Below are 17298 nucleotides of genomic sequence, written 5' to 3'. Positions count from 1 at the left end.
TTCAAGTGACCATTATATCTACTACTGTGGACAAGAATCCCTTAGAAGAAATGGAGTAGCACTCATAGTCAACAAAAGGGTGGGAAAAGCAGTACTGGGGTACAATCTCAAAAATGACAGAAAGATCTCAGTACGAATCCAAGGCAAACCATTCAACATCACAGTAATTCAAGTCTATGCCCCAACCACTGAGGCTGAAGAAGCTGAGGTTGATCGGTTCTATGAAGACCTACAACACCTTCTAGAACTAACACCAAAAAAAGATGTCCTCTTCATCATAGGGGATTGGAATGCTAAAGTAGGAAGTCAAGAAATCACCGGGATAACAGGCAAGCATGGCCTTGGTCTACAAAATGAAGCAGAACAAAGGCTAATAGAGATTTGCCAAGAGAACACGCTGATCCTAGCAAACACTCTTTTCCAATAGCACAAGAGGCGACTCTACACATGGACATCACCAGATGGTCAATATCGAAATCAGATTGGTTATGTACTTTGCAGTCAAAGATGGAGAAGCTCCATACAGTCAGTAAAAACAAGACTTGGAGCTGACTGTGGCTCAGATCATGAGCTTCTTGTTGCAAAATTTCAGCTTAAATTGAAGAACGTGGGGAAAACCACTAAACCATTCAGGTATGACCTCAATCATATGCCTTATGAATATACAGTGGAGGTGAGGAATAGATTTCAGGGATTAGACCTGATAGAACACCTGAGGAACTGTGCACGGAGGTCCGTAACATTGTTCAGGAGGCAGCAACTCAATCCATCTGAAAGAAAAAGAAATGCAAGAAAGCCAAGTGGCTGTCTGATGAGGCTTTACAAGTAGCTGAGGAAACAAGGGAAGCAAAAAGCAAGGGAGAAAGGGGAAGATATATCCAACTGAATGCAGAGTTCCAGAGAATGGCAAGGAGAGACAAGAAGGCCTTCTTAAATGAACAATGCAAAGAAATCGAGGAAAACAATAGAATGGGAAAGACTAGAGATCTCTTCAAGAAAATCGGAGATCTCAAGGGAATGTTTTGTGCGAAAACGGGCATGATAAAGAACAAAGAAGGCAGGGACCTAACAGAAGCAGATGAGATTAAGAAGAGGTGGAAAGAATGCAGAGAAGAACTATACAGGAAAGATCTGAATGTCCCTGATAGCCATGATAGTGCAGTCACTGAACTTGAGCCGGACATCCTTGAGAGTGAAGTCAAGCGGGCCTTAGGAAGCATTATTAACAACAAAGCTAGCGGAGATGACAGTCTTCCAGCTGAGCTATTTAAGATCCTAAAAGATGATGCTGTTAAAGTGCTGCACTCAATATGCCAACACATTTGGAACACTCAACAGTGGCCACAAGATTGGAAAAGGTCAGTTTACATTCCAATTCCAAAGAAGGGCAATGCCAAAAAGTGTTCAAACTACCGCACAATTGCACTCATTTCACATGCCAGCAAGGTGATGCTCAAAATCCTACAAGCTAGGCTTCAGCAGTATGCAAACCAAAAACTACCGGAAGTACAAGCTGGGTTTCGAAGAGGCAGAGAAACTAGAGATCAAATCGCCAACATTTGCTGGATCATGGAGAAAGCAAGAGAATTCCAGAAAAACATCTATTTCTGCTTCATTGGCTACGCTAAAGCCTTTCATTGTGTGGATCACAACAAACTGTGGCAAATTCTTAAAGAGATGGGAGTACCAGACCACCTTACCTGTCTCCTGAGAAACCTGTACGAGGGTCAAGAAGCAATACTAAGAACCGGACATGGAACAACCAATTGGTTCAAAATTGGGAGAGGAGTACGACAAGGCTGTATATTGTCACCCTGCTTATTTAATTTATGTGCAGAGTACATCATGAGAAATGCCGGGTTGGATGAATCACAGGTCGGAATTAAGATTGCCAGATTGTTACTGGAATACCGGGTCTCGGAGGGAGTCCTGCCTTGTCATACCAATGGTTCACCAATGACAAAATTTCAGTTTGGGCAGTCACCACATCAGCTCTAGCAAGCTAGGCCAGGTAATTTCAATTCGGAACCCTCTTTGGCATTGAGCGGTCCCCAAGGCAGCCGCTTCAGGTTTGTCTCACAGGCACGTTATGGCGATGGGATGATGGTGCTTCAAAGCATTCCAGCCTGGCCTTTGCAATTTGACCGCTTTCTTCCTGTTGCAATTTTCCCTGCGCTTTCCCTAATGTTTTTTTCCTCAGACTGTCGGACACGACATATGACAGTACGGGTGCTCTTATGTGGGCACAGTATGGTGTTTTGGGCTGCACAAAGGGCTTCTACGCTGGCCTTTGGATCTCAGTTTCTGCTACCCCAGCACACTATGATCCAGTGACTTGGCAGACAGAACATGCAGTGGGAGTCCCCCGCTCCTCACCCTGTTCCACCAGGGTTCTGTCAGTCTTCCTCCGCAGGTCCAGGTGCTGCATGATGGAAGGAACGACTTGGGCTGTAAACCAGGCAAGAACCTGATCGAACAGGCCTTGATTAATGTGCAGGTGGTCCGGCATACCTGGCTGGAAGTAGCCCTTGTGGTTCTCACTGCACCCATGGATCAATTGGAAGGCTCGGAATGACGTTGCCGTTGGCAGGGCACGTCAGAAAGTGAACGCAGAAATGGCTTATGGCCTATGTGAATGGGGTGATGGATGCTCCACCCACAGTAAATTCTTTGGACAAGGAGGGAGCATTACAGGCAGGATGGTGTCTGCCTGTCTAATGTAGGGAATAGCATATTTCTGTCTGATCTGCAAAGGGGCCTGCGGGAAGTTCTGTGCAGGTGGGGGGAGTTTCACAAGCTCTAGGCTTGTGACTCCTGTGGCGACTAGGATGGGCAAAAGAGGAAAGAGATTAGGCATGGTGTGCATGCAGAGGCACCTTATGGTGACAGGTGATGCCTGAGGCCCCCGAACGGATTGTGCTGCTCGCCGGGGGGATAAGGGTTGCCTGGGAGACCAACCCTCCTCACTCACCCAGGTGTTGTGCGGCACTGGGTTGGGGGTGACACCGGAAGGTCTACCTCCCCCAGAAGGGGCAGTCTGGAGGGGCGGCGAGATCAACGACGCCCCTCAGGCTGGGTGTGCTTTTGCCCGAGAAGTGCCGGGTAGTCGCTGGCACAGTCAGCTGCCCGTCCTAGGTTCCCCTTTGCAGATATTTTCAATAAATGTGGCCCAATTTTCAACCCAAGCCTTGTTGTCTGACTCTTCTTTGACCTATCTCCACCCGTAAATGCCCTAACCCTGACGCCAGCTTGTCTGGAAAAGGGTGGGAGTTGCGAGTGGGTGGGGTGAGAAGAGGTGGCTGCTGCCCATTGGGTGCCCACCCCATGGCACCACCAGGCAGGGGAGGGGTCAGCAGAGCCCTCTTAAGCTCTGTGCCCCTTCCCAAACCAGCTCTCTCGCTCTCGCGGCTCCCTTCCGCCCTCCCTTAAGCAGTGTGGGTTTATGCCGGTTGCCCTTTGGGAGCCAGGAATTTTTGGCTCACAGTTAAAATTGGCCTTTTACTGTGTGTCTTTTTGCCTACTTCACACTGTAATTGGGACTAGGGTGTGTCCAGTAGGCGAATACAGTCCAGTCTCTCATAGTTCACATTTCAGTTGGCGGCTAGGATGGGCAAAAGAGGAAAGATTAGGGATGCTGTGCATGCAGAGGCACCTTATGGTGACAGGTGATGCCTGAGGCCCAATCGATAGAGATCGATGACGCCCCTCAGGCTGGGTGTGCTTTGGCCCGAGAAGTGCCAGCTAATCACTGGCACAGTCAGCTGCCCATCCTAGGTTCCCCTTTGCAGATATTTTCAATAAATGTGGCCCTATTTTCAACCCAAGCCTTGTTGTCTGACTCTTCTTTGACCCATCTCTGCCCGCAAATGGTTGAACACCCTCCATCTGGTCAGAAGAACCACCCACAAACAGCAGCTCAGTCTTGTGGTGATTCAGCTTCAGTTTATTAGTCATCCTCCAGTCCATTGTCACCATCAGGTACCGATGTAGCGCACCTACAGTGTCACCTGAGGATGCTGAAAAGGAGGTACTGGGTACATACAATGTCTTATTCCTCTGCTACTACTTCTCCCTTCTCTTCTGAGATACGTTTGGATATTTTCCATTTCCTCTGTACTTGGTATGGCTTGCCTGGAGAGAACTGGAACCTTTGCCTCACTGCACTGGCCATCTCTGATGGAGGCAGAATTCCCTGCACCACACTGATAGATATGCATTTTGTCTATTGCCTTGGCTCATTCTAAGAATAGTTTATGGATTGGAGGGAGATGCAGGCTTAGGATCAGGTCTACAACTAGCAGTCAAAGAAATCAAATCTCATTCATTGGTTTGGTACTGATATTTCAACACCATTCATAATTATACTATTTATTTTATTTGAAGCTACTTCCATCCTGCTTGACACCCAATAATTAGAACTGGTTTACATAAAATCATGCGTAATACAATATGAAAACTAATATACACATAGCATAAAACAATGAATATATTAAAAATCTTACAACTAAAGCAATAAGTCAGGGAAAGCCTGAGTGAACAAATGCACTTTCAAAAAGCAGTTCAAGGTTGCCACAGTGTGTGTCTCTCAAACCGCATGAGGGAGAATCCACCAGTGTGTGTGTGCTATAACCGAGAAGGCCTGCTTATGTGCTGTTGTCTGGCGACACATTTTTGGCCATGAAATGACCAATAATGCTTCCTTTGGATGTCTGAGAGGTCATTTGGTGTATATTGGGGAAGCTATGACATCCCAGGAATTAGAACTGTTTTACATAAAATCATGTGTATGTATAAAACCCAATATACACATAGTGTAAAACAATACATATATTAAAAATATTAGGTTGATTTGGTGCATATTGGGGAAGCTATCTTAAGTATATCCTTGTGAGGCCTTTCCTAACCCATGTGTTGTGTTTTTCTGCTGTGTTGTTTTCTTTTGACCTTTTCTGAGCATTTATAATATTTTCTGAATAGCAATGTTACTATGTTTTCCAAAGTAATAACATTTTCTATATGAAGAGAATATTATTTAAAGCCTAGAATGTCAATAAACTAATGGATGTGTTTCTGTCAAAATCTTGACTAGTCATGCTTAACCATCTGACACACTGGGTGGAAAAGGTACAAATGTGAACTCAGATTAGACCACCAAATCAATAAATGCTAGCTTCTGGGCCACTCCACGAGGCTGGCAGCAACCTTTCTTTTGACAAGAATACAGCCTATTCTGTTTGGGTCCCCAAACCTGCCAAAGAGCTTGAGACGTTTCTTCCAGTCAATTGTCTCTGAGCAGGTGTGGGAAAACTAATTAACCAACTGTGTAGTTTATTCTCTTTTAACAGAAATACTGGCTTGATGGAATGATCACTTTGCCTTAATGTAACTGTGAGGAGAATGATAGGTCTCCTCCCACATGGAATGATAGGTTCCACATGGGTTTTTAACAAGAGCTCCAACTGTAGCTAGAAGCACCCCAAAGAAGTAAAACTGGGGTTTTACCGATTTGAGGCCTGGCAATGAAGGCAGCGGCTCACCTATGGATTGCATCAATTTTCCAGCTCACCTCACCATTGCTTCATTCTGCGTTTGAAAAGATGAATTACGTGGCCAGGTCATGGTCAGGTAGAATGGGACAGAATGTGACCCAGATTGGTTTCACATATGAATGTCTTTTATCAAAGGGTGATGACGTGGCCAAATAGGTCATAAAGCAGAGGATAGCAGGTAGATCGTGGCAAGTGAACACAGCCAAGGTGGCTAATCGGAGAGCAAATGAAATATATGCTGGATTGCCAGCTACATTTTATCAGGTGGCACATTATCTGGCAGACTCAAGTCCCTATACATTACAGGCTCTTATGACTAAATGTCGACTGAACTGTATTCCCTTGAGGGAAGAAGACGGAAAATTTCAAAATGGGCCCAGTCCATGTTGGCTATGTCTGTTCGGTTGCAAGACAGTGGAAGATAGAATTCACTTTCTGCTAGAGTGTGCTAAGTATGATGATTTGAGACTCAAATATATTCTTTGACTCCTAAAGAAAAAGAGGTTGGAAACATGAAGGGATAAGGTACAGATGTCATTAAATAGATTGGATTATTATGCTGCTTTTAGAATGGCAAAATATATCAAATCTGCTCAGAAAGTGAGAAAAGGGGCTTTGAATTCAAACCCAGAAAGTTTGTTTAGTTCAGTGTATGACAAGCCAAGATGGTTTGGCCTTAGGTTTTAAATATTAAATTTTGAGGGTTGTTGTATTTCTTGATGTAACCAGTGACTGTATGTTAGTCAAATATGTTTTAGTCACATGGACTGGTTCACTCTTTTACAAATGACATGTTGTCCACTCATTGAAATTGAACAGAATAAAATTTCCATTACTTTTATCTTTTTCTACAGGATACCAAGAACATCCATGAAACCACAAACTCTTCCTTTATTTATATCCTTCTACAAATTAGCTTTTCTCTGTTGTTCAGCTCAGGTCTCAGCACAATGATGTAGCATTTGGGGAAAAATATGCAGCACAGTAACCCAGTGCTAGAGGCCAAGATGGAGAAAATCTCCACAGCCACCATGTACTTTCCTCTTGTGCTGAGATAGGTTGGAACAAAGGACACCCACACACTGCAAAAGACCAACATGCTGAAGGTGATGAACTTGGCTTCATTAAAACTGTCAGGCAACTTCCTGGCCAGGAAGGCCACGGTGAAGCTGACGGCGGCCAAGAGGCCCATGTAGCTCAAGACACAATAGAACATGAAGATTGACCCTTCGTTACACAACAGGACAATTTCTTCAGTCAGAGAGTACGTGTCCAAATCTGGGAATGGGGGAGATGTTGCCAGCCACAGAGCACAGATCTCTGCTTGAATACTGGAGCAGGAGATGACAATAGAATATGCCAGCCTTTTCCCTACCCATTTCCTCATCCGGGATCCTGGTTTGGTAGCCACGAATGCCAGAACCACAGATACAGTTTTGGCCAAGATGGTAGAGAGTGATACAGAGAAAATGATGCCAAAAGCCGTTTGTCGAAGAAGGCAGGTCACCTGATGAGGCTTTCCGATGAACAGGAAGGAAGAGAGGAAACACAAGAGGAGGGAGATGAGGAGAATGTAGGTGAGGCTTCGGTTGTTTGCTTTGACTATGGCAGTGTCCCGGTGCCTAATGAAGATGCCAAGCACCAGAGCTGTGATCAGACACAATAGAAGCGCAGAAGAAATTGAAACAATGGCCAATGTCTCTTTAAAAGCGAGGAAGTTTGGAATCTTAGGAATGCATTTGTCGTGGAATTTGTTTGGATAGTAACTTTCTGGACAACTGACACAACTTTCTACATCTGAGGAACAAACATATATGAATGTATAAAAAACAAAAAGAAATATATTCTCACAATTAAGGCAGCTCTACCAGACATTCAGCTAACACCCAGTATTTTATTGTTTACAGTGGGAGGATGCATAAACCTCCATACAATGTGCTTTATAATGAATGGATAATTTTGACCTTTGTTCCATGAATGACAGGTGTCTCTGTTGTCATCTTGGATTCTTTCCTTTTTCTGTGAATCACTTAGGGATGACAGAGAATTCTGCCATGGATCTCGGTGAGGCTGAATGCCGGTGCATTCGGACCCCCGAAATTGATGGCGGAAAGAAGCCCCTGCCCCCCAGCCCATGAAAGGCACATGAAACAGAGCACTTACCTGCTGCCGTCCGTGCTGACTTGTGAACGGCAGCCGCGCTGCATCCGCCATTCTCTTCCTCATCATAGCTGTGATAGGGTACGTAAATACTTATATTACGTAAATACTACGTAAATACCTTTTGCGTCCCTGCGAAGGCCGTGATAGGCTACGTAAGCATTTACGTAGCCTATTACGGCAAGCCAAAAAACCAACAACAGTGGAAGCAAATGGTGGCAGCTATGGTGGCTGCCATTTGCGTCCCCCCCCCTTTTTTTTTTTTTGCTGTTTTAGGCTATGTAAATATTTATGTAGGCTATTACGTTAAAAAAAAGGGGAACGCAAATAGCGTAGAGGGCACTATTTGCATTCATTTCCCCCCCTCTGTAATAGCTTATGTAAATATTTATGTAGGCTAAAACGGGGGGGGGGAGGAATGCAAATGGCACTCACTACGCTATTTGCGTTCCTCTTTTTTTCCCGCCGTAATAGCCTACATAAATATTTATGTAGGATGAAACGGCTAAAAATAGGGAATGCAAATGGCGGCTGCCATAGCCGCCACCATTTGTGTCCGCTTTTTTTTTTGTGCTTGCTGTGATAGGCTACGTAAATATTTATGTAGCCTATCATGGCAAAATGCAGGGACACAAATGGCGGCGGCTACTGTAGCCACCATTTGCGTCCCTGCAGGTGGCCCAGTGACCAGATGTCCGGCTGAGGGCGGCCCCAGCCGGCAGCCTGGTGGAATCTCTGTGGAGCACAGCCGGCCAGACAGAATTTCAAGAGGAGGGACACCTCCCCCCCTGCGATGTCACTTTTCGAAAAGGTAATTTACTTTCGTACATCCCTAGTCACAGCTACCGCTATGTGAAATGAGAGAACATTCTGGCATTAGTCTAAAAGTTTGGAGCCAACATTGGTTATTTTTCTGATTCACTCTGGCTCAGTTTATGAGTGGTATTGTCGCATTCTCTTTTTTGGTGATTGTAGCATGTGTTCCACACCAAACCTTTGCACATTTGTAAAAGATCCGTTTCTAGTTTTATAAAAACCTATAATTACAGAAACTGCATTTGCTATCATTGGAATTCGTTTTGTTTTGGAGTGATCTGCCATGCACATCACATTGCATATGCATCGATTTACTCGAATGGTTATTTTGATGCCCTTTTAACCTCTCTTCAAGCAACTTCATCCCTACAGGGATGATCACTTCTTTCCCATCCTGGCCTTGCCATTTGCTTTTTGTTGAAGCTCTTTCATCTCATGCAATCTGGATTCGGGTGTATCTAATTGTGCATGGACCCCTAGTTCCACACTAATACTACTAATATGTCAGATAAATCCTTCCTTTAATGCTCTCAAAATGTTGCCACAGTATCCTTCATCGAAACTGCTTATGCAAACTTTTGGAAGTAAGTGGAGTACATGCTGAAAAAGGAATATCACTGCTTTGGTGGATGGTGGAGTACCCTTGTCCTGGGAGCTCATGTGGGGGATGGGAGGCAGGCCTGGCTTAGGGTCAGGGGAGGATGATGAATTAAGTGGCTTACAAATGTCTCTATTTTCTTGTTCATTTCCTTCAGAAGCTCAGCACCATCTGACTTTCCTATGGTCGTTGATTGTTACTGAGCATCATAGAGCGCTGTTAAAATGCCAGTGACCAAGACTGGCTTGGTAGATGGAGCCTTCACTGATCTGGAGCTGAGGTTGTCATGCTTTGGTAACAGTTGGCAGTTTCAGTGCAGGTTCAAGGGGAAGATAACCAGATATCAAAATGTGATGACTATCTTGAGGCTAGTGTACGAAAGTCACTTACCTGGTCTCGCAGCTTGCTTCACGGTGGGGGGGAGGCGCTTCGCTGCTCCCCCTGAAGTTCAGGCCGGGCGGGGGAGGCTTCCTGCCTCGCCCGGCCAAAATTCAGGCTGGGGAGGAGGCGCCGCGCCTCACCTGGCCGCGAAATAAAAAGTAAAAAAAAACAAAAAACGCCCCTGTGATAGGCTATATGACGATTTACGTAGCCTATCATGGCTAGATCTGCAAAGTCAGCCGTGATAGGCTACATTAATTGTCATGTAGCCTATCACGGGTGACTTAAAAAAAAAAAGCGCGTATGCAAATGACGGCCCCCATAGGGAGCCGCCATTCGCGTTCCTTATTTGGTCGCTGTAATCTACGTAAATCTTTATGTAGACTACGGCGAAAATAAGGGCAACGCAAATAGGGCAACGCAAATAACGTAAAGATCTACGTAATCTTTACGTAGACTACAGCGACCAAATAAGGAACGGGAATGGCGGCTCCCTATGGGGGCTGCCATTAGCCGTATGTGCTTTTCTTTCTTTTTTTTAAGTCACCCATGATAGGCTACGTGACGATTAACGTAGCCTATCACGGCTGACTTTGCAAATCTAGCCGTGATAGGCTACGTAAATTACGGGGGCGTTTTTTTTTTTTTTTTACTTTTCTTGGAATGGCGGCGGCAGCAGCCGGTTGAAAGACCGGCTGCCGCCCCCGCCCCTGTCGAAGCCCTGCCGAACCGCCGCCGGGACCCGTCGCTGGGAGGGACATTCGTGAAAGGTAAGTCCTATCCCGGGGGTGGTGTGGGGGGCAGGGGGGGTGGAGAATTTCTCCCCGAAACTACTTCGGGGGGCCGAATACGTTGGCATTCGGCCCCCCGAAGTTTCGGCGAGAAATTCTCTGACACCCCTACTTGAGGCCCCTTTAAAGGAGAAGGGAGGCTTCCTCAGACCTGCTCCTTCAAAGACAAGAGGCTTGAGGGAATAGTGAAAGGACCTCCATGTGAGGCATGGCCAACACACTGACACAAGGATGCAAGACCTGGTCATGGGGACGAGGTCGGCAGAATTTCTTCCGCAGATCCATGTGAGGTTGGTGAGGGAACAATGCTATGTGTACGGCTAGGTGTAGGCCTGGAGCTGGGGAGCTTGCTCCAAAAGGGCTGAACTAGAAGGACAAAGCTTCAGTACTATAGAACGATAGAGCACTCCCATTGGAGGGAGGGAGTTTCTTATTATGTTTACTTTCATACTGTGGCAATCTCCAGCAAAACTGTTGCTCATTTGAAAGTCCAAAGACTCCGGAATCTTCTCTCTTCCTTTGGGTTGCAGGTGCAAACACCTTCTTTAATCTCTTCTCCACAAAGGCCAGGAATGTTAATACCATTAATGGAAAGTAATTCTATATCTTCCTGCTCACACAGGAGCAGCTATGACTACTTTAGAATTCTCTGGTAACTTGAGTTTTATTAATGCTAAAATGCATTAGCTCTGTTTCTAAAACTGTTTCCCTGAAGAGGGACAAGAGAAAATTTCAATAAAATCACATGTATCAATTTGATCTTTAAATAAAGAGTTCAATGCACAATATATGGCATGTTCAAATCTCTCAAAAATGTAATTGACAACAAAAGATGGGGAAGGGTTGCTTGCAAATAAAATGCATCTTGTTATCATATGTCCTACCATTCTGGTTTGAGAACATCCCATCTGGACATGGAGCACAATCATAGCAGCAAAATTTCTCCCCCTCTTTCTTTTTCTTGCTGTAACCAGGAGGGCAGTTGTCAGTACACTGAGAAAGAGGTGGCACCTATTCAAAGAGCTTAGTATTAAGAAAGGTTTGAGGAATCCATTTCACATCAGAGAATGCACCAGTAAACAGGAAGGCCAGTGGTCCTGCATAGATGGCACATGAAGTGCCAATGTCTCCTGTGAACTCCAGAAGATTAGAATTTCCATTCCTCGTCTGATCAATGATACAACTAGCTTGGATTCCATTTAGCACCATTAACTAGATACATGTCTCAGAATTCACATGAAAGTAATGATGGGCAACATGATCCTTTCTTCCTTCCACACCTTCTTTTTCTTACTGCAACCAGGATTGCAGTAGACATTAGACAGAGAAAGAGGTGGCACCAGTCCAAAATTATTGCAAGAGCACAGTATGAAAGAAATGTTTGTTGAACCCATCACACCTTCAGATCTTCTACCAGTAAACACAAAGGCCAATGACATGGAATGTTCGATGTCAAAATGCCCAGGTAATACATTCAGTTGGAGGATTATCCATTGTTGAAAGCAAATGGAAGATTTGAATGTGCATTCTTAGGATGTCTGAGATTTCACATGAAACTAATGATGGGGAACATGATCTCTCCTGTGTTAGCTATTAGTCTATCTTAAGCAAACATGTCCCATCTAGATATTGCAGTCTATTGCAGAGAATCCATCACACCTTCAGATCTTCTACTAGTGAACACAAAGACCGATGGCATGGGATGTTAGTTGTCTAAATGCACAGGTGGTGCATTCCATTGGGGGAATAGCCATTGTCCAAAGCATCTAGAAGATTTGCATTCCCATTCTTAGGCTGGCTCAGGTTTCTCATGGAAGTAATGATTGGCAGTAGTGTGGTGTAGTGACTAGAGTGTTGGACTGGGAGTCAGGAGATCTGGGTTCTAGTCTTCAGTCAGCTATGGAAGCTCACTGGGTGACTTTGGGCCCATCACAGACTCTCAGCCCAACCCACCTCATAGGGTTGTTATTGTGAGGATAAAATGGAGGAGGAGGATGATGTACACTGCTTGGGTTCCTTAAAGAGGAAAAAAGGTTAGATATAAATGTAACAAACAAACAAACAAACAAATAAACCAACAAATCTCTCCTGTGTTAGCCACTAGACCATCTTGGTCGGTACATGTCCCATCTCGATATTGCATTTTTCTTACCTTGCCTATTTTTATGTGGAATACCCACCATCCCTATTTCAATGTACTCCTTCAAAAAGTGATGTTCCCTCTGTCTCAAAACTGTATTGCAGTGACTTTCAAATTAATGATGCATTTTCTAAAGAATGGCAGTCATTTCCCTACCTGAGTCAGGTCTCTGTGCCATTTGATTCTGTCCTCATGAATGGTGGCCCCTTTTCCTGGAGGAGCGTGAGGATCCAGCCTTCCCACTTTGACCCTGACATAGGACTGATTTGGGAAGGTGACGACGTTTGTAATATCGAATCCCCCCTCAAATTCTCCATGTTCATTAAATGTAATTTCATCTCCAGCATTGTTGTTGAATGAGGTGGTCTGAATCAGTGAGTGGAGCTAGGTGGAGAGAAAAAGAGAATCAAATGGTCTATAAAGTTGTGTAATGTTCTCATTCAGATTGTTCAAATAGCCTATGGAGAGAGGAGTATATCCACCTTTCACTAGTAGAAATAGGGAAAGACTGACAAATAATCAATCACCGTAAACTCAACAGGTGAAGGTGTTGCAAGGAGAACTTCGGAAAATATATGTCTTGGGAAAAATGGGAAAGTATGCAATACTTACATTTGTAGTGTGCTTTATAAATTTAAGGTCACCCTGTTGCTTTAGGAAAGTCATTCCCAAGTTGTTGACCTTCAGGCATTTTGGACCTCAGCTCCCATCAGCCCCACGTAACAAGGCCAATGGTCAGGAATGCTGGCAATTGCAGAACAACATTTCTGAAGGCACTAGGTTGGGGAAGGCTGCTTATTTTAATTAGGAACGTAGAATATATTACATATAAATTGGTTTGCCCATCAAATTATCATTACAATTGAAGACATGTAGAAGTAAATTCAGTAAAATTGTAATTCTTGCCTCAATAAAGTATATTTTAATATTCATTATACCAAACATGATAACTTCATGAGCAAAGCAAGTTATATATAATATCATGTAGGTGTAGGGGAGTACGAAACCCTGCTTACCTGGCTCCGTCGGGTTCTGCAGGTGGGGGGAGGCAATCTATTCCTCCCCTCGGAATCCTCGATGGGGGGGATGCGATCCGTTCCTCCCTCACGGAGCCCTGCCCGGCTGGCTCTGCTCTGTGGCCAGGCCGTGGAGCCGCCGGCTGGGCCAACCCACAGCAGGGCGTCCAGTCGCTGTCAGGCTGGTGCGGATGCAAATGGTGTCATGCATAGGGGACACCGTTTGCGTCCCTACACAAGCCCATGATAGGCTATGTAAATATTTACGTAGCCTATCATGGCTAAAGCGGGAATGTAAATGGCGTAGGGGATGCCATTTGCGTCCCTGCTTTAGCCGTGATAGACTATGTAAAGATATACGTAGTCTATCATGGGCCAGCGTAGGGACTCAAATGGCGGCGGCTACGACGGCCGCCGTTTGTGGCCGCAGTGGCCTGGCAGCAGCCAGAGCCACTGCCGCCACCACCCGAGCCAGAATCAGAGCTGCAGCCAGGTAGGCTCTGTTTCGTGGAGCTTTTGCGGGGTGGTGGGGTGGGGGGGTTCATTCTGCTACGGATTCTGGGGGGCCAAATTCACTGGAATTCAGCCCCCATGGGATCCGTGGCGGAATTCTCTAACATCCCTATTTAGGTTCCTATTTTTATGTCTGACCAAAGGGAACTTCAACAAATAGCTTCTGAAACATCTGAATCATCAAAGAGACTAGAAGAAGCAGGAGGACTGGAGGCACAGGAAGACTAGTTTACAGCATCTGTTCCTGTTTTCAAGCAAGTTTACAGAAATTCCTAAACCTTTTCATGCTTGCAGGGTACAGCTTAGGGAAATCTGATCTGCAGGAAAAGCTACTGTGATCTGATTTAACTGTAGGGATGTACGAAAGTCACTTACATTTTCGAAGGGTGACATTCGCAGTGGGGGGGAGGTGCTCCATCTCTCCTCCCGAAATTCTCTCCAGCTGGCTCTGCTCTGCGGAGCCGCCGGCAGGGGCCACCCACAGCTGGACATCCGGCTGCTGGGCAGCCTGCAGGGATACAAATCCCTGCCATAGCTGCCGCCATTTACGTCCCTGTATTTTGGCGTGATAAATATTTACGTAGCCTATCACGGCAAAAAAACCCCAAAACAGCAAACGCAAGTGGCTGCGGTTACAGTGGCTGCCATTTGTGTTCCCTTTTTTTTTGCCGTGATAGGTTACGTAAATATTTATGTAGCCTATTACGGCCAAAAACTAGGGAACACAAAAGGCGGCCACTACGCCATTTGCGCCCCTCTCTTTTGCCGTAATAGCCTACGTAAATATTTATGTAGGCTATCACGGCCAAAAAAATAAGGGAACGCAAATGGCGGCCACCGTAGTTGCTGCCATTTGCGTTCCCTTTCTTTTGCCATGATAGGCTACGTAAGTATTTATGTAGCCTATCATGGCTATAGTGATGAAGCGAATGGCGGCCGCGGCCACCATTCGTAAGTCAGTGCGAACGGCAGCAGGTAGGTGTCCCGTTTCGCACGTGTTTTGTAGGGCGGGGGGGTGGGGGGAGGCTTCGTTCCTCCACAGATTTTGGGGGGCTGAATCCACTGGCATTTGGCCTCACTGAGATCCGTGGTGGAATTCTCTGACATCCCTATTTAACTGGGGAATATTCTCTCACTCAATTGCAACTGTGAAGAATGTACATTTTTATCCATGTTCTGATATGGTGACTTTATTGAAATGTTGGGAATCTTGGCATCACTTGGAGCATCCCTAAATGTCTATCATTCAAAGATACATTAGATCAATATGTTTAATTAGGAAAGGAAGAATTTATGATGCTGGGAATCTTGCAGAGAGGTATTTTAAAAATCAACCCTCTCATGTATTCATTACTTTCAGAAATGTTACTTCTCTAGCTTGCACAGCAAAGTTTTATTGCATGGTTTTTAGAAATTATTTGTGTGGGGGATGAAGGCTGAGTTGCAACATATAAAGTCTAAGTCTTAGATATTGTATTCATCCATTCATCCAGATTTTTTGTTACTATCTAAACTTGATTAATTTTTCCACTTTTACAGAAAAAACAGAACAGAAACAGCCTTTGTGGAAAAACAAAACAAAACAGTACATAACTCGTTCTCCCCTGAATGTTTTCTGGTTGGCTTCCAAGACTTAACATCTCTAGTCTGGATACAACCCTCTGCCTGTCTGCTGTTCACATCTGGCAAGGAAGGGCAGAAAGCTGAGAAGATGAGCCAGACATCCTGGGTGCTTTGTAGGGATTGCCAGCTAAACCATGTGCTACGTTGCAATGGATGGTGTCTGTATCTGTGTCCGGTTTTTATTGGAACCACCACAAGGGGAGAGGAAGTTCAATACTTCTCTCTCCAGAGGCAGGTTCATCCCCTTTGTACTTATGGAATATGGACATAAGCACCCCATTGGCACAATTTCCTTTTTGCTGAGTCCTATAGCTGTGGTGTGGGTGTGGGAGTTCAGAGAGAGATGATCGGTAAACTCATGGCCTGGGAGGGAAGGATTAACCATACCATTCCTGCATAATAATTCCAATAAATGTAAGACCCAACCCCAACAATAAGAAAAGGAAAAGAGATAGGTGTTATCTATACCATTAATGGAACAGAGTTTAGCATTTAGAGGCAATTAGGATACTGACTACTGCATGTCACGCCATTGTCCAGTATCTAGACCATGACGTTTGACTTCCATCAGTAAGGACAGGTTACCTGCCAGGGTTCTACACTCTGAGCAGACAGTCTGACTCTGCTCTCCATTGTTCTGTGGTTGACTCTAGCTGAGTAGAAGGTGTGCAAGGCATGGGCCACAGCGTAGACAGCATTGTAGATACTGTAGCTGTGGCCGGTCATCCTCATTTCAAAAGTAACCCCAGGAAGGCTTTCCAGCATCTCCTCTCCAGTACATGTTTGAGCTTTGAGACTCATAATTGAGTTTGAAAGTGAACAACCAAATGCTCGTTCCCAGAAAAGATGAACAAAACCATCTTCATTTGCCCAGGAAGGATTGACAAGCTCAACAAATTCTGGGAAGTCTTGAAGCTCCCTTGATGGAATTGTAAAGGAGATAGCACCATGGAGCATTTGTACATCCAATCCAGCAGCTAGCATAATGGGATTTATATTGTATTCGATCTGGGCTGTTGTTATCCATACTTTTGCTGCAGAGAACCTCCCCTTATGCTGAGAAGGCTTTAGGGGCATTATCTTGCTTCCATATATAAAAAATTCCAGCCACATAACAGCTGGAGATTCTCCATATATTACAACTGCATTGGCTTCGCTCTCCATGATAGTCTTCAAAACCTTCACTTTGTCAGAGAAGATTTTAAGCATATCAAATATAAACAGATTTTTTTCAAGCATTTCTGTGAATGCAGAACAGATTTTGTTCTGGGAAAGCAGAGATTCCATGGTGTGCAAAAAATGGTCTCCACCCTCATCGTCCGTAGCCATGAGTCCAACCCAGTTCCATCTGAAATGCCAAAATAACTGGACAAGTCCTTGGTATTGAAGTTCTTCCTTGGGGGCCATGGAGTAAAAGGAAGGGAAACTGGCTTGATCATTCACTGCTGGCTCAAAGGAGCCATATGAAACCTAAAAAAGAAAAAAATAGGGATGTCAGAGAATTCTGCCACAGATCTCAGTGAGACTGAATGCCAGCGCATTTGGCCCCACATAATCCATGGCAGAATGAAGACCCCCACCCCGCCACCCCACGAAAGGTGCACGAAACGGAGCACTGACCTGGTGCTGTTCGCGCTGCTTTGTGAGTGGCGGCTGCGTCTGTAGCTGCCATTTGCTTACCCATTTTTGCCGTGATAGGCCACGTAAATAC

The 17298-nt window shown here is 45.0% G+C and overlaps 1 protein-coding gene across 1 annotated transcript; it reads right to left on the bottom strand.

The window, feature by feature from the left end:
• Positions 1 to 4332: 4332 nt before the first annotated feature.
• On the bottom strand, positions 4333 to 17259 carry LOC146342643 (vomeronasal type-2 receptor 26-like). The gene is made up of 5 exons (XM_084808625.1): positions 17208 to 17259; positions 16173 to 17057; positions 12592 to 12819; positions 11180 to 11306; positions 4333 to 7346 (listed from the first exon to the last, which is right to left on the bottom strand). The coding sequence occupies exons 2-5, from the start codon at positions 16992 to 16994 to the stop codon at positions 6445 to 6447; spliced, it is 2079 nt and encodes a 692-aa protein (XP_084664751.1). The 5' UTR covers positions 16995 to 17057; positions 17208 to 17259; the 3' UTR covers positions 4333 to 6444.
• Positions 17260 to 17298: the final 39 nt, after the last annotated feature.

The sequence above is a fragment of the Heloderma suspectum genome, chromosome 6, assembly GCF_057233095.1.
Source record: "Heloderma suspectum isolate Gila_16-S chromosome 6, 16-S_ref, whole genome shotgun sequence".
NCBI lineage: Eukaryota > Metazoa > Chordata > Lepidosauria > Squamata > Helodermatidae > Heloderma > Heloderma suspectum.
The sequence above is the reverse complement of the archived record's forward strand: the minus strand, read 5'-3'. Positions and strand labels throughout refer to the sequence as shown.